The 18,066-nt window shown below is 37.0% G+C and overlaps 1 protein-coding gene across 4 annotated transcripts in view; it reads left to right on the top strand.

Annotated features, from left to right (window-relative positions):
* The first annotated feature begins 3,620 nt into the window (after window positions 1-3,620).
* The window catches only part of grm2b (glutamate receptor, metabotropic 2b), a 52,846-nt gene continuing 38,400 nt past the window's right edge, over window positions 3,621-18,066 (top strand). For 2 of the 4 annotated variants that reach the window (XM_038273006.1, XM_038273009.1), the window contains exons 1-2: window positions 4,053-4,203; window positions 8,712-9,333. In XM_038273006.1, the coding sequence (XP_038128934.1) occupies window positions 8,824-9,333 (510 nt within the window). In that variant the 5' untranslated portion in view covers window positions 4,053-4,203; window positions 8,712-8,823. The other 2 variants (XM_038273008.1, XM_038273007.1) reach the window with 2 other exon arrangements.

The raw sequence follows: 18,066 nt of genomic DNA, 5'->3' as shown, positions 1-18,066 counted from the left end.
ACTGCAATTGTTTGCTAGATCAACAGATAAGGTGCAGTCTTTCTTGTAGGTTGTATCAGTTTTCAGATGTTTATTGATTTATAAATGAAACAGTTTCAGGGCTGCAGCATAATCATGGCTTTTTTTCCTAATCTATGGAGCTCAAAGTTACAAAGATCACTGTCATAATGCATAATCAACAAAATCAATCCCATTCAAAATTGGAAGTTTGTCATTCCAAATTACTTTACAGTCTAAGTCCACGTTGCCAGGCCTATTTGTCTCATTATGCAAAACTGATCAGTATTTCTTAATCTAGCCTATTAGAAGAGGCTTTTCTTTGGGAACTACCTGGTTTCCTTAAATAAAAAATAGCAAAAGAGCAGAACAGGATGTATGGTTAGTAAACTTTTCATGGCTTCATCATTCAGCTGCTCTATATTTTGTCAAGTCTCAACCAATAACTTTTAAAGCAGTTGATTCTCTGTAGATTAAAAATTTCTTTTAGGTGTTTCCTTATAAAGATAATTTCTACTAGCAGCAGCAGCACTACAGTTATAGGTTAATTCACTTGAAATTAAAACATCAGTTAAAACACAACAGAAAAACATGTTACAAACATTGGTTTCAGTTGTTTGAGTTGGAATTATGACATTAGTATATATAGTTCTCATTACTTAGTGTACAAACAATAAAAGCTGTATGTTCTCCAGGTCCATAGAGTTTGCATGGCCAAATCACAGCAGAGAGGGAATTAATTGTAGATTGTGGTCTAATTGTTCTGCTGCTGTCAACGCTGTAAAAACCAGCAGGGAGAATGATGTGCACTGACCGTTGGCTTGAAGCACTTTCCTCCTCTGCTCCGTAATTTTGCACGACATTAATTGGCATGTTCCTATCTAAACTCTGTATGCCACCCACATGCCCTCAACCGATGCAATGTAAACCACAATTCCTCTTCTTTTTTCTCTCCAGAAGAATATTGGCCCTTTTGTGTTTACCGGGGGAAATTATGCAACAAGCAGCAGCAGCACCCGCTCGTCAGTTTTAATTGCCACTGTACAAAAAAAAAAAATGTTCTTCCTTTTTCCAAAGAAGCCCTTAAAAAACATTTGGCCTGTGCGAAGGAGAGAGGAGATGCATAAAAATGCAATGAGGGTAAATTCACTTAAAAGATACGTCTCCGTTGCCTCCTGAGTATTTCCAACTTAAACTAAACATTATATAGGTGTGCGCCATGATCATTTAGACGCTAATTGGTACAGCAGATCCTTTTTCTCCACTCTATGGTAACTGTGCAGCAGGAATAGAGCTGACGTAATTTTGTTATGGTTCAGGCAAAGGTAGCTGGTTTATCTGAAATGTTTTGACTCAGTTAGCATTTGATGATGGGGGGACTTCCATTCAAACACATCACACACCATTGCAACAGTTATGCCTGTTTTATAATGATCATCTCTGGCTGGTTGGGATAGGCATACTTGGTGGAAGTTGTTTAGTTGTTAACGAATGAACCAAAAAACTAAACTTTTAGACTGACTGAATAAGAGTGTATTTTTTTTTGCTTGACAATCCCATGTTTGTAAAGCTTTGACCCTTTTTTTCATCAATAGCCCCTTATATATATATATATATATATATATATATATATATATATATATATATATATATATATATATATATATATATATATATATATATATATATATATATATATATATATATATATATATATATATATATAACATATTGGAAATAAGAATTTTGAATAATTTGGGGCAGTACAGATATTTCTCAACGTTTCTCATACGGGCGGGCAGATTTTTCTGCTGCAGTGCTGTAATAGACTCAGCAGACTGTAGGAAAAGGTGTTGTTTGATGCTTACAAGCAGCTATTGTAATTTGACAATTATTTATTAAAATATGTTTGTGTTCAATTATAGTCTGCAGAAACAGGCCTTTGTACAGAAACATGTGACTGTGCTGGTTTAAATCATATTAATTTTCCTCAGAAAATCTTACCTATATAGTCAAAGGTCAACATTATTGACCATTAGACATTTCTGCACACTTCCAATGATGACGGTTTACGTAGAATCAAGAAAAATCAACTTCACAATTATAACTGTATATAAAACCAGTGAGTACTGGTGAATAGTAAACTTCAGAGTAAATTATATATTTCTAATTACATCAGGGCCTCTTTAACTTACCAGTTAACTAAAAGAAACATGAAAGCAAACAAAGAAAACATTACTTTCACTCTATGCTAATTAAAAGCAGTGGTAGGACATAATTTGAAAACAAGAATCATCTTAATTAATTCCTTAGTTCATCAATAATATGCAATCATATGACTATCAAGCAGTATTACTTTACACAACGGGCAACGTATTTTATTTCCATTAAAATATTGCCAATCTAGAAATCTAAAAAAAATCTCTATATCAATAATTTACAGGTATTTTTTACCTTGTGTTTTTTACAACATTGCTAATTCTCTCTTTCCAGATTTCTTATGACTTATTTAAGCAACTTCTGGTATGAGGTAAAGATAATCATGTCTTATATTATAGTGTGCAGACCAGCCCCTGTTGCAGCGAAGCACCTCCCAAACCATGACACCAACACCCTCAATAGTTAGTATAATGCATGCTCTGTTTTAGTGTAAAAATAAACAGATTTTAGACTCATCTGTTATTGAAAAAATATTCCAAGAAATCTTGTCCTTGTCTACCTTTACATCCACCCTGATTTCTCTTAAAGAGCAGTGGCCTCCTTCCTGAAAACCTCCCATGAATTTTACAGCGATAAAGTGTCTTTGTAAATGTACAGGTATATGATTTCATATCAATAGTAGCAAGAGTTTCCTGTAGGTCCAGTGGCTACATTTTAATGGTTTTGGGAGACTTCTTTCAATATCTTGTGGTCTGCTCTTTGGGGGAAATTGCTTTCACAGCCAAACCTGGGAATGTTGGATGTTGTTTTGAATGTTCTACACCCCTAGGCCTTTCCCCGGAGAGTGGAATTGCTGATTTCAAATTATTTCCTGTCATCTTTAAAAATTGTATATTAGACTTAGAAAATACAAGAACTGCATTAACAATTTTTTATTTTCTTCTTCTTATGGTTATATCTAGTCATTTTTGTTAAAAGTGTCTCTACTTAAGCTTCAGGCTCTGATAACACATCTGTAGGTGTACAAAATACCCCCATGTTCATTGGGTAGAATGAGTAAAGTGGATGGTTTTATAACCATCAGATAATCATTTGAAATAAAGGCACCTTTTTATAAAGTAGTTGAGACAAGATTTGTTGTGAATTGGGGATAAACTGAAAAAAATGTAAAAGGAAAAAAGCAGAACGCTCAAGAACATCGGAGCATCCCCTCCATGAATGTGTCCCTTGGTGTTTTTCTTCTCCTCTTAGAGAAAAACTAACTATGCATTGTGCCTCTCAAGTTTATTAAGTGCCGCGCCACTCACCTCAAGTGTCATTCAGTTTTAATGAGATGGAGGTGAATGAGGACCCGGTCAGCCTTCCTGTAGAGACCAAAAAAATAAATAAAAAATAAGCAAAATAGATATCCTTTTCTCGTCAGTCTAAATATGTTGAACCGAAAAACGATCTGGTATAATTGTTTGGGAATTCCCTCTCATTTTTACATAACTTGACATATTTCGCAGTTAAATCAACATGTCACCTTTTATTTTTTAGACCCACGAGAAGGTAGAAGCATGTTTAATGTATTTTGGTTGTTCGTATCTTCAGTTTCCCCGCTGCACAGTGGGCTCATTACTCTCGAGTCGAGAAACAATCGGGGTGGCCAGGAGAGATCGGCGCGTCATTATTTCTGTGGAGGCACAGAGGAAGGTTGCATCCAACTGGTCTTCAGCAGCATTTCTCAACTGCTTCTTTTTTTTTGTTGACAACTTGAATCCAAGTAACTTCCCGACGCGTCCCCGCTGTATGCCACAGATCAAAGATTGTGATTTCATTCTGTTTTAGAGCCCCTCTGCCGTCGGACAGGTGGGATCCATCTGGGGTTGCTGTGGAAGCGTCGTGAGTGATTTTTTTGTTTGTTTTCTTCTTTTCTGTTGTGAATGAAAACCCATTGAACGGCTGAAGAGGCAGAAGTTGTGGGATCACCAGGAGGAGTCAGTGAGAGCAGCACTTCAGCACCAAGGACAGATCTTTAACAGCTGGCTGGCGAACATGCTGAAAGTAAGCAACATCTGGATTCGGTTCTGTTACATGAAGCCACACGGACTTTGGGTTAAGTGTACCGATTCGCGGCTGGCGCAGGGATGATTTAGAGATCTACCTCCAAGAGGGGTAGGAAACTATCAAAAACATTTATTAATGGCTCCGGAGTTATAAGGTACATTTTCTTCTCACATGGATTGCTGGACAAATCCGGTTAACCTTACTCATTTGTTGTCAAAACTTTCCAAACATTTCACTTTATTCTATTCAAATTGTTTTAATTCAGAAACGACAGAATAACAATTGTTTGGTGGCTAACAGGCCTGGGAAAGAAAAAGGTTGCAACACTGGAAATACTATTTATTTGATTATTATTACATTATTTATATAGTGTAAAAATATAAATATTAGAATGGATGAGACTCTAAGCAAATAACACAGTGTCTAAAGCTGTTCATATTTTTAAGGAGAACCAACCTGTTGTGTCTCAGTCTCTGACTGCTGATCTAATTTTCCCGTCATAACCATTCAGGTGATATTTTCTTTAAGCCAGCGAAATGTGGTTTCTGGGAGTTAAATGGGCTGACAGCCCAGATCCCACCCAGCAGGTTTGGATGAAATTATGCCTCTGATCCATGTTCAAATGCAATCATCTGGCTCTTGGTCAACCACAGTTGCATCCTAATTCTTGCAGCTGACAAGTCCAGGTGCAGGGATATACTGAGTCCCTGCTGGAGATTATATGATAGAAATCATGGAAGAGGAATGATGGAGGATAGGTTTGTTTTGTTTTTTGTTTTGTTTTTGTTACCGATTTCTTTGTAGTTGCTTTCAAAAAGACATATTTAGTTGTTTTTTTTCTTTACAGATATTTAGACGTGGGATGCTTTTTTCCCTTATTCATTTTAATCAATGTTTTGATTGATATATTAATATTATTGCTTCAACACTCAATAGTCTGAAGGATTCATGTGCAGTGAACTGCGCTCTGAATAAAATGTAATTTACACTGAGAGGTTGAATAAAACTGGAAACGGTATAAAACCAGTCTCAGTTAATGTCAACATTTAGTAAAAATGAAAAAAGTAAAAGTTTAGCATTAAAGATATACACATAAAAATATATATATTGTATTTTAATCATCTGCTCTTTGCTACTTTCTCCACACACTATATTTCGTGACAATCAAATTATGTCCTTTACATCCAAGTCACTCATCATCTCCAACTCCCGTCTGTTAGTCACATCTTGCACATTAGCTGTTTTTGCTTAAAGATAAAGGTAAATGTCTTTGTGAAGAAACTCCTTTCTGTGCCGGGGCTGCAACAGACTTACATTAGCTGCTGTTTCAAAGCTGAGAAAAAGCTCTACTGCTTTTTTTCTCCTTTTTTCTTTTTGAACTCTCCTTTCAGAGAGAATATTGAGCGCAGGCAGCTGGAGAGCACAGTGACTTCATCGGCTGCTGGGTGTGAGTGTGTGACAGTCGTTTCAAGATAGTTTTTTAATGATGTTATCGAGAAGCTTCTCTGCAGTTGGAGGCAGAGATTTAGCTTAGCGCGGGTGTAAGTAAGCTCTAAATACTCCTCTCATTTAGTCAGTGTTTCAGGTAATTGGAGAGAAACATTATATGTGTAAATAAAGTGCTTGAGTATTTATTTGCAGTATGAGATGTTTTTCTGAATGTCCAAACTTGGTTTCGTTTGAATAGGTCAGCCTAATTGGCTTCTCTTTATTGGACCATTAATTCACCCTGTGACCCTTTCTTTCTAGCCATCTGCTCCAGCAGACAACATAGAGGGGCAATTAGACTTCTAAAATTGAACTCCTTAAGTTTTTTCTATCTTTGGGTTCTAATAACATGGTACAGAAATGCCATCCACCTGTTCTCATTGTTCAGAGGACAAAGCAGCAGCAGATCTGGGACTGCTACAACATCACAAGCAGCCTTATGTTATTTGGTGTAATCCTTGATGGGCAGAGGAGTTATAGATTCAAGAACAGCGTTATAGGGATTCCCATCCACAGCCATGATGTAACATTGATCTGGCGAAATATTCGTGTTTTTTAAATAAATATGTTTCCTTTCTTAGTCTCCTAATTTTTAGTCTTGTTTGATGGTTGAACTGGTTCCTTGCTCTCGAAAGACATCTCTCAGTGTAAAAGTATGCTAATTCACACGTTATCCACATGGTCTTATCTGTGTGTAGCGGCAAAAGCTGGTGTTTTTCTATCCAGCCTCTGCATCTCTACCCCCACCAACTGTGACGGTCTTCAGCTTCTATGACCACAGGAAACAGGACACATTCAGGTTGAATAAAGTCGGAGAACATAGCTGAAAACACTGGTGTCTTTTGTTACAGTCTTATTGATAGAGAACTATTAGAAATGCAAACATCTTTTACCCCAAAGAAGCTTAATTTTGTCTATCTACCTGTTTCAATTTCTGCTGTTACATCTTCCCTATGAAAACATTACATCCGATATCTGCTATGATAAATATGTTGACTCACATACCCAGGAGTTTTCATTTAACCGCTTGCATCGAACAGGTTTGCATATTTTATCCTGCCTACCTACCTGATCATACATCACATTCACGGCTCTCTGTGGTCAAATCTGTGAAAACTCACAACATGATAGGAAGCTGAATTAGAATACGTGTCTCAGTGCCCACTTCCCCCTGCAGTCCCACCCTTATTTTCTTTATCTACAATGTTTCTATGGCAACCACAGCCGTTGAGGTGAACCTCTGTCTATGTGTTATCTCAGTAGTAAAGCTTGCAGAATATGTTCTGTAGCGCCTTAACTATATATAAATGTTTGATGCGGACCACTCTGAGGACCCACTCATTTTTCATGGTCTGATGAAAAAAAAAAAAAAAAAAAAAAAAATCAATATGGGTTTTACTTTAGAATGTAAAATGCATAAGCTTGATAGGATTTTGACCCAAAAAAGTGTTGGCCTTAGTGGGTTTTTTTGTGTGTGTGTGCAATTACTTTTAAAAAGTCTCTTTTAATATCTGTGCCCTTTCACACCCAGAGATCGAATTTCCGAACTTCAGCATTAAAATCCCAATTAACACTGTTCCTAAAGATAAGATCTGTACAGTGCACAACTGCTATATCTTTATCTCCAATTCTTTCACCTCTGCTGTGAAGCTCTGCAGCCTCTCTAGAGTTACAACATGTTTGTTTGCTACTTCTCTGCCTGGACAGGTTTAGTTGAAAAGAAATATGTCGGTAGCTTTGTAGTTGCATTGTAAAGTAAGGTGTTCAAAGTTTGAAGATTTATTTCATAACAACCCCTTCTTTAAACATTACATCACATCCTAACGTATCTGTAGTATGCCTTGGTTTAAAGTGTTTCTTAAATATGTTCTCTAACGATCCTCTGAAGTGTTCAAAGAACTGCTATTTTTATGCCGGGACTAAATAAGACATGGTATAAATCCATAATAGTTAGGTAATTTTTGAATGCAGTAGGCTGCCATGAATTGCATTCAAGGGTATAAGAGTGTAATACAATGAATCCAAATATAATCCACACTAACAAGACTTTTAGCTGTTTGTTTTACTATGTCTCCTTTTCAGAATCAGAGTCTGGTTTAATGGCCTAAGTTTCTGCACATGAACAAAAAGTTTTTATTTTGGTTCCATTTTTTTTTTCACTGTCCAGGAATTTAAATATTAATATCTACATTTTGTTACAAACAATCTGAATCTGTTTTTTTAATTCTAAAGATTTTTATATACAGCTTACTGTAACGGGTTATAACCCGTTACAGTTATAAAAGAAGAAAATAAGGTTGAATTAGAGCAAATATGCATAGTAATGATCTCCTCACTCTGACTGTAAAGCGTTCAACAGAGAGACAGCCTGGGAGAAGAAACTGCCACTGTGGCAGCTGTTTTTTGCAAATAGCTCTCTGTGACACTATTCTGAAGGTAACATTCACTTTGTGTCCAGTCTGTGTGGATACTGGTGATCCTCTCTGTAGAAATACCTGTTCCTTTGCGCGTATTTTAGTGGATGTAACATCTAGATCTCCTAAATGTTACCTCCACAACCTTTAGTGAGCTGATGTCCAGCAGGTTCTTATCTCACCAGCTGATTCTGACACATAATTTGAATGAATCAGAACAATTCAGAGTGATGTGGAGGTGGTTAAATTCAGCTGGACTTGCTTCTGATTGAGGAAACTTGGGTTGATGATTTTTAAGAGCCAGGTAAACTCCATGAGTATCCTAAATTATTTGGGTAAGAGGTTAAGATGTCCCAGGATAAAATGTATTCCTGTTTTGACTGCATCATTCCCTGAGCTGCACAGGTAGGCCTATGATCTCCTTTAGATGGTTCATTACCAGTTAATCAATGGTATGTTTTTTTTTATTTCCTCTTCACATCTAAGGACAAATTTGGAATATTTTATCACAAATAATCCTAATACCATTAAGGTTCTGTACAACACTGTTATGAGGAATTTGCTTTTTCATTGATTTCTAATACTTCTCTCTCATGTTTTCAGGAAATATCAGAAATGCTCGGCTCAGAAGTCTTGAACGTATTCTGCCCTCAGTCCTTGTGAATCTTCATCCATTTCTTCTTTGAGCCGTTAAACCTTGGAGCCTGAACCTACCATGCTGCATTCAACACCCTGCACCAACTTGAGGGCCAGTTTCACCCTTTACTGGCCCTTTCACATGTTCCTGCTGGAGGTGCTGATAACAGGGGTCCTGCCGAGCATCTCCAGATTACCTCCTTCAGCCAAACACGAGATCATCATGGATGGGGACTTGGTGATTGGTGGCTTGTTCCCTGTGCATGAGAAAGGTGAAGGGATGGAGGACTGTGGGAAAATCAATGAGGAGCGGGGAATCCAGAGACTGGAAGCCATGCTTTTGGCGCTCGATGAGATAAACTCCAGTGATCGTATCCTTCCTGGCCTCAAGTTGGGCGCTCATATCCTAGACACCTGCTCCAAAGACACCTATGCTTTGGAGCAGTCACTGGATTTTGTCAGGGCATCGCTCACCAAGGTGCAAGACCCAGGGTTCATTTGCCCTGATGGCTCCAGACCCATCCAAAATGAGGTTCCATTGGCTATTTCTGGAGTTATAGGAGGATCATACAGTGATGTTTCAATTCAGGTAAGGAGACAAATTGATTGATTTCACATTTTCAAATATGTGTTTAAGAAAATGGCACAAAAATACAAAACTGTAGGAGTTCCTATAGGCTTTAGCCCAGCTGTTAATCATGAGTGATACTGGAAACGTGGTTTATTAGTAACTTCTTACACAAAGAATAGGTGAAGAGTGAAACAAATTTCATTTGAGATCATTGTGTGCACTTATGAAAATGAAAAAAGAAGTCACCAGAAAATGGCAAAGAAATCTAAATTTAACCTTTTTAAAATATACTTGTGTAATTTCATAACCCATGAGCTATTTATTGGCCAGTTACCTTATTTATAACCATATTATAGCCATATTATAGCCTTATACAAAGTATAGCCTTATACATTATAGCCTATAGTCAGTTTTAAGATAAACCATTTAATGTAATACATTTAGTAGAAAATGAAGAACATCCCTCACAAAGAGAGTCTATCAAAAAAAACAGTTTGAAGAAAGAAGTGCTGATGAGCTCTGCAAAAAGAACATTTACAGAAAATGATTACTGTGCAGGAGTGGTGGATCCTTTCTAGGGAAAAAAACAAGCAGCTTCAAGCTCTTCCAGCCAAATGAGCGATAAAAATGTAATTCTGGACTTTTAAACAAAACTGAAAGCTAAAGCAACTGTGGAACATTTTGTCTAAAAAAAAGCTCATTAAATGTGCACCAGAAATAAAAAAATTTTGCTGTTGAGTAGCTCCCTATTAAGAGTTTAATCCATTTTTTTTTTAAAAGTGCCAGATGATAAAGGAGGATCGTTTAGGGAATAACTATTGCTTTGTAGATTTGATGACATGCAGGACTAATTGAAGCTGTTCGAAAGCTTTTAAAAAAAATCTGAATTCCTCCTAATTTAAACTGTTTTGAGAATTAAAGAAGTCAACATTTTTGGAGTGATTAACCTACTTTTAACCTTATTTTTTTATTGCTTTCTATTGCCAAAAATGCCTCCTAATGATAAATACAGCAGTTGATCCAGTCAGACTATGGTGTCCTGTCACTCTTCTTAAAATCTGCATTTGATTATCTTCATTATAATGACTGGATTCTGCTCTAATTATTCTCTGTGCCAATCATGTCCTGGTAAACAGATACATAAATTTGTAATAATTTCAAATTCGTATAATTAGATTCAGCATAAATGTCAGTCTGCAGAAATTATGAGCTTTTAGCAAAGATTTGGGACAAACTTTGCCAACTTAAACTTTGACATCTCTCTAAAAACCCAGACTTTGCTTATTTATCATTTTAATGAACATATAGTTGTCTTGCATGTTTACAGCACCTTTGATTTAAATATTCATCGATTTTTTTGTGATTAACATATCTCTGAGTTTAAAGGTATAGTGGAAGATTTTCCTTTTCTTGGTGGATCATCAAAATAAGTGGTCCTTCAAATTGTCAATCATTCTGGTGATATGTTTAAGTAAGTGCTCCTATGTGCTCATCCCCATTCTCACTTACCGGTGGTGAGTCTGACATAGTGGAAAAATTGCAAATCTTCTATCTGGAACTAAGCTTATATGAGTGATGCAAATGGCAACTTTTAAACAGAGCGTGCACGAGGAGAAATGTGCTTGTGCACGCTCTCACATGCTTTTAAGAGGCATTCCCTCTCGGTAGCTGGTACAGGGTTGTGCATGTAAAAAATTTTTGTGGAGCGGGTGGGTCTTTTCAAAAATTTGCGAAGATCCTTCAATATACCTTTAAGTATTAAGACTATGAGAATGCTCAGCCTTCATTTTGTTCAGATAGATCATGGGTTCTGTGGCTCAGAGTTGAACGCATTTTGGTGCAACATGTGCTCATTAACTTAGCAACAAAAACAAAACACCTTGTGAAGATGTTTGACAAAGGTAGTGAGAGAGTATTATTATCAATGGTGAAATAAGTTACACAATGGAACTGGTTGAAATACCACTCCAAGGGGAAGGGCAAGTCAACCCAAAACAGCATAAAAGATAAAATGACTTTTTTCCATAAAAAGATGGTCAGAAACACCATTCCAACTTTGTAGGTTTGCAGTACTGCAGCAGGGACTTCTACACTTCACCAAATATGATGCTAGAAATTGTAGGAGAGGAGAAATGTGTTTGTGCATGCTCTCACACACATTTAATAGGCGCTCCCTCTTGGGGGCGAGTACAGCGTTGTGCATGTGCTTTTTTTTTTTTTTTTAAGTGCAGAGGATCCTTTTAAAAATTGGTGAAAATCCTCCACTATACCTTTAAGGACTAAACATAAAAAAAAACATGTTAAGCAGCAGCCAGTGCTTAAAGAATCAATATTCATAAACAAATTTCACCTTAGCTGTGGTTGTATTTCAGAATTACATTGGAAACTGACCTCTCCCACACACATTCTAAAAGGATCTCATCATACTTTTTATTTCCCTAAAGCACAACTACTGCAGTAAAGGTTTTGGTTAGATGATGTAGGTAGAAATTATATGGTTAACTTTGCATTACCTCCACATCATAGCCCATTTTATGCAAGTCAGAGGAGCTGCACGGGGACACAAAGTTTCAATTCATATCCTTAAAGCTAAATGATTTGTAGACCAATTGTTGGCTTTCTCTAAATAAATGAGAAGGATCTATATACTCTGGTTTATTCTACACCCCATAACAACACTCGGGTTAACTGAATTGTTCTGAAGTTTATAAATTTTAAAGAGTGTAAATAGTTGATTGTCTCAACAGAATTATGTTTTGGGCAGAAAAAAAAAACCATGACCTATAGGCTTTAATTCTTGTCTGATAACTAAATTTGATTTTACTACAGTTTTCAAACATCTGTGATAATTTATGGTATATATCATACTAGTCTTAATGGAATGAGGTTCTTTTACTTCTCAAAGCCATATGTAACCGGTGATATGAATGTATGCAACTGTGTAGGACAGAGGAAGGATCGTCCAATCGATTATTATATCTACTAAGATAGACCTATTCGGAATAATTAGTCCTGAAATCAATACAGTAGCATTATTATTTTTAAAACTGGATTTGTTTTTTCAATGCCAAAAGTCTAATTTGGAATCAGTCACTTCTCTCTTATATGACACTATAAGAGAATATTTCAACAAAGACTAAGGCCTTTGTTGAAATGATGTAAATAATCTAAACTACATATTTCATTTAAAGATTTAATTTGAGCTGTTTTGGAAACTTAAATTTGGTTTCTGCATTGCTAAATACATTTCTGGTTATCTATATCTTTAGGCTTAATGCATCCTGCCAATGTTACCTAGTTGGAAAAGAAGCAACATAATGACATAAACTAACATTAACAGAAGCAGGTATGTAAATATAAGATTTCTTTTTCTTTTTTTATTGGCAGCTTTATTTGATGCACATCATATATCAAATTTTTACCAAATTATAGAGCAGAACACAAACAACTGATTATCAGATAACAATTGGGAAAATAATGCAAAGGCTTCAAATAACCCCAATATTACTTAAAAAAAACATTCATCTCTTGCACTCAGTCTATACTCGCAGTGGTGCTTGGCTGATATGGAAACCAGCAGGACCCCTGCTGGCTTCTGTGGAGGTAATGAAGCAAACCTTCAACAGCTCTGTGACTATCATATAATCCTCATCACGTGACTGTGTGTGTGTCCATGCAGGGAGCTGCGGCACTTGTGTAAACTTCTAAAATACGTTTACAGTCTCCACACCAGCACATCTATTATTGATATAATGAGAGAGGTCAAGAGTGTTCAGCTGGCTGCGGTTGATGGGGGTGGATTACATCAATTCAGAAAACTGACTGAGACTGTTGATGGTGCTTTTTTTTTATAGTTGATCTTTAGATCTGTTAGACACCTACAGTACTATCCTCCTTTAGGATAGTGGGTATCTAACATCAACCTGAGAAAAGTTAAGTTATTGTTTTGATTTTGGTTACCTTTAGGCATCTTAACTGTTATCACTTTGCATAGACCTGTTAGCATCGATTAAAAAAATTACAATTTTGAAACAACAAATATTTGTTGGATTATGTATCCTAACACTGAATTACCAGAGAAAGTGGTGGAGTGATGTAAGTTTTCCTGGTCTGTATCAACTAAAGAGATGATTTTTCATACTGCTGGACAGCTTACCTGTAATAAAATTAGGCCACTACACTTTTCTAAAGTGAAGATATATTTGGTTGTTTAGAAAAATCACAACAATGGTTTAAAACTGCAGTTTGCATTAGTGAATATCACAAATTCCAATCCAAATACAAATCACACTAAGAAGGCTACAGAAGTAATTTTGGCAATTGCTATTGCTATTCCCCTTACTACAAAAATGTGACCTCCTGAAATTAATAATAGTGTGCCCCTAGGGAAAATAACTTATTTGATGCAGAAAAGAAGTAATTCTTCTTACAAATGTTTGAAACCACTTAAGGTACATGCAAAATGCTGGTAAAGATTGTCAGTCATCCAGATCATGGTCATTCCAAAATAAGAAAATTAAAAACAATCCAATGGGCTTTGTTTCCAAGTTTGAAGACGTTTCGCTTCCCATCCAGGCCAAAGGAGTGGACTCCTTCAACCGTTTCAATTAGCATGTTTTCAAAACAGAAACAAGGTTTTGTTGGGCTACTGTATAAAACCTCGAACTCAACGCTATTCCTGACATTTTGAATTGAAAAAGCTTCCTGGATGGGAAGCGAAACGTCTTCAAATTTGGAAACAAAGTCCAGTGGATTGTTTTTGATTTTTTAGAATTGCATGCAAAATCTGCCCTCCCTGTTATTGAGCTGGTTTAGCATGGTTTTTTTGAGAGCACCTTATTGCTTATGAAATATCCATTCTGTCTGAGATTTTCTTTTTTATTTTTATTTGTCTGGTTAGTTAATATGTGTAATTTGGTCCTTGTAAATAAAAAATAAAATATTCAAAAGCTAAAGTTGGCAAGCTTTGAGCAGCATATCTGTTAGACAGTAACAGGTTGAGTAGAAAGCTGCTACAGTATACCCCTGTGGGGAATTTGACAAAGCAATGCAATCTCCTCTTCTTTCTGCAGATGTGTTACTCTGCATAATTTCAAAGTCCCTACACTAAATTCAATAAGCAGATCACAGTAAAAAACATGAAGTTGAAAACACACCAATCATGTTAAGCAGTTTTAATGTATCAGGTCACAGATCTGCTCTCCTAATTGAAATACTGAACTGATGAGTAAATTGTCAAAACTTTATTGACGACATTTGACACAAGGAATCACATGATAAGGAGGTTTATATATCAACAACATGTCTTGCAGATTGTGAAATATAGCAAGACAAAAATCCCTTTTTAATTAATTTGGAGATTAAATAATATCGGTTGAAGTTATATATATATATAAAAAAGGGTATTTGGTTTCTCTTGCAGACACAAAACATTTTTTCATTGGTTTCTTCTTTTTCTTTTATAATATTTCTCTATATTTTAATGTTCAACAATCAGGAGGATGATGGTCTGTGTTTTAATTATAGCTTTAAATAATATTAACAGTTTTTAGGCTCAAAAAATATTTGCATTGATACAAGTCAGATCTGATAAAAACGGAGAACAATATTAAATTCTGTGATATCCCGCCAACCTTTTTTTATTATAAATTCATCAGTACAGCAGGTTGCATTTATCTGGCTGTTTTTCTCACTCTTCCAAAAATACCACCAGCTCTCTTTACTTCTTTCTGAAATCTGCGTAACACAGTCAGCTTTTTCCTTTTAGAAATCCATTTACTTTGCTTTAATTAACATAAGATAATCATAAATATAGGCAGAATTTCCTTTAAATGCAGACAAATGGATTATTTAGATGTGGTAGCTATTGTGCAGTTTAACAATGTTTGCTCGGTTGGGCTTTACTAGAAACAGATCTGACTGGGCTCGCTCAGAAGGACATTGAAAGCTTAGGTTTGCACATACTTAGCACCTGAAACTGACCTCATGAATTTGCCTCTGGGTGTCACAATATAAAGAGATGCAGGGTAACAAGGTATAACATCTTGTTAAGAAAACAGTCGAAAACAAACTTTAATAAGTGTTTATTCTTTATTTCTGTCAAGTTTGGTTTAACGTGTCTAACCCACATGCAGAACACTCAGAGGCAGGAGAAAAGTTCAAAGGTTTATTAAAGTTGAAAGTACAAGTTTTATGATCAGGTTCAAGTGGGGAACTTGTCTGGTCATGAGTGGGTTCTGAAAAGGTACACTGATTTATCAGATCCAGGAAGGGACTGGACTGGTTACGAGTGGGTTTTCTGCAGAGGGGGACAGAGGAGTTAGTGGAGGTCGAGGTATTCTGCAGGATTGAGAGTGTGCAGGGCTGTACCTGTTCTGGAGTAGAGCAGAGCAGCTGAGGGGGGGAACCTTGAGGGTCCAGAGGCTGTTGGCAGGCTGAGGGCTAGGCGGAGGCAGAGCTTATTGAGTGCAGGCAGATCACTGATTAGAGTTTCCTTCCAGTATCTTCTGAGAGCGGGCAGGCAGATCTTTGACAGGAACTGTTCTCCAGAGTTCTTCTGAGAAAGGACAGGCAGATCACCGGCAGAGAAACTCTTCAGGGTTTCAGGTTTCAGGCAGGTTCAGTCTAGGAAGCAGAGAGGAGAAAACGGATCAGGTTCTGGTTCTCAAGGAGTCAGAGTTTCAGACAGGCTGGTTGGCTCAGGCTTGCTAACCGTTACTGGCAAACACTCTGGCACTGGAGAGAAGCCCTACGCCTTCTCAAATATGGATCTCCTGATGAGCAGATGAGAGACAGGTGGTGCAATCAGCTCCGGCTCCAGGAGATCTCGTACGCCCTCTGGTGGAGAAAGTGGACAGACCTCCAGATCCCAACAATTTCTGCTGGCATTTATCTAACATAATTAAAATATCTATAATTTATTTAGTTAAAACTAAACCCACTGAATCCAATTTGAATTGCATTCAGATACTGACCTTTGCTATAATTCTTAAAATCTAGTAAAATTGAAAATATATTACAAAAACCCTCACTGTTATTATGTAGAAAATGACTGTCATTTTTTCATTAATTGAAAATTTATATCAATATATGGGACTGATTTGCATACAATATTTAAAGATGTATTTTTGGTCTGACATACCTTTTACATTCCTTTTCCTATCTTTTCCCTGTGACGGAATGGCGACCTGTCCATTACCTTGCCTCTCTCACAATGACCAGAGATAGGCTCCACCCCCTATGCAATGTTGTAGGACTGAAGGCGGATTTATACTTCGAAACCAGGTCGTCTGCGTAGGTGTCACAGTGAACGCAGAGACATCCCCACCCCCTGCCGCAGACACTCTGCTGCACCTCTCCCAAATTGTAGGTGACCGTAGACAGTGCTGCAGACCGGAGGCCTCTGATTGGTCAAATCTACATCCGCTCTACACTATCCATATTTCCTGTTTGGTACCTTACCAGCTTGTTTTGTTTGTATCGTGGAAAACAACTCGTGAAGTTTGACCAGCTAGGGGAGCGAGGTGCGCGAGTGCGCTGGGACCCTTTTTCCACCTGGATCCCTGCTCTTTTTCACCCTCAAGTCCCTCCGTTGGTGCATAAACTTGCCCCCACTTCCTCACCGCCCCGCCGTATCTAGACCCACAGATAGTTCCTGATTGTCCCCTTTTGCGTTGTGTCGTGGAATAAAAAAGCACAGACCACGCTTCCATATTGAGCATAAATCAATCCGTGTCATACCTGGGACAAGCTAACTGCGACATACTGCTGCGAGAGTATAACCAGCCTTTAAGCATCAGACGATGGATAATGGATAGATAGCCCTGCTTCATAAATGTTTTTTTTTTTATTTGCTCTTGGCAAAATGTTGGGTTATCCTTTACACATTAGGAATAATTATCCTGCAATCAGAAGATGTGGGTTCAATACCATTTTCTTTCACCAATTGTTAGTGTGCCTATTGGAAAGGAAATTAGACATACATTGACTATTACTTTGTTCATCATTGTGTACATATATGTGTATTTGACTGCTGCTGCTGGAATCAACTTTCTTCTTACACACATGCAGATTTTTTGCCAACTCCTCATCATGTTGTCCTGAAATAGAAAACATCAGATCAATTTTTTTCCATCTGGGAATTTAAAGTAAAATCTGGAAAAAATTACTAATAATGTGTCACCAGATTTAGATACTGCATGCATTTTATTTTTGTGTAAATAGGATGATATAATGATATTTCATGCAAGGAAAAACTGTGAGAATCTCATATTGACCCATGCCTAATTGGCACATAGGATGGAAATGGGAAGAAATTACTTCCTGTCTAGGTTGATTGCTGTAGCCAGAGTGTGAATCATTGTTGGCTAAGTTTTTGTAAGAGTCTGCACTGATAAAAGCGTGATTTCAGCATGTTTAAGCTCAATGGAGACTCTTGACAGGCTGAATTGAGGATACCCTCTAGCATATTAGGATAGTTTAAAGCCTCCATTATCACAAACAGGGCTTCCTCTCACACACCTATAGATCTCCCACTTCTATAATGTTTTGTTAAGTGGTGTGTTAACAAAAGACCAGCATGTTTTTTTGCATATGTCTGTGTGAATAGTCTTTCAACTAGCTCAGACTTTGAAAGAAACTCATCTTTTGTGAGTTTCCTTTTCCATTTTATCTGAATAAATACCTCTTCCTTCACTATGTGAAGAGACTTTTTGTTTGGCGTTCCCTTCCTGGCATTAAAATGGACAGAGC

This window comes from Cyprinodon tularosa, unplaced genomic scaffold (genome assembly GCF_016077235.1).
Source record: "Cyprinodon tularosa strain WSP-4 unplaced genomic scaffold, ASM1607723v1 ctg85, whole genome shotgun sequence".
Classification (NCBI taxonomy): domain Eukaryota; kingdom Metazoa; phylum Chordata; class Actinopteri; order Cyprinodontiformes; family Cyprinodontidae; genus Cyprinodon; species Cyprinodon tularosa.
This window is presented reverse-complemented; position numbering and strand designations above follow the sequence as displayed.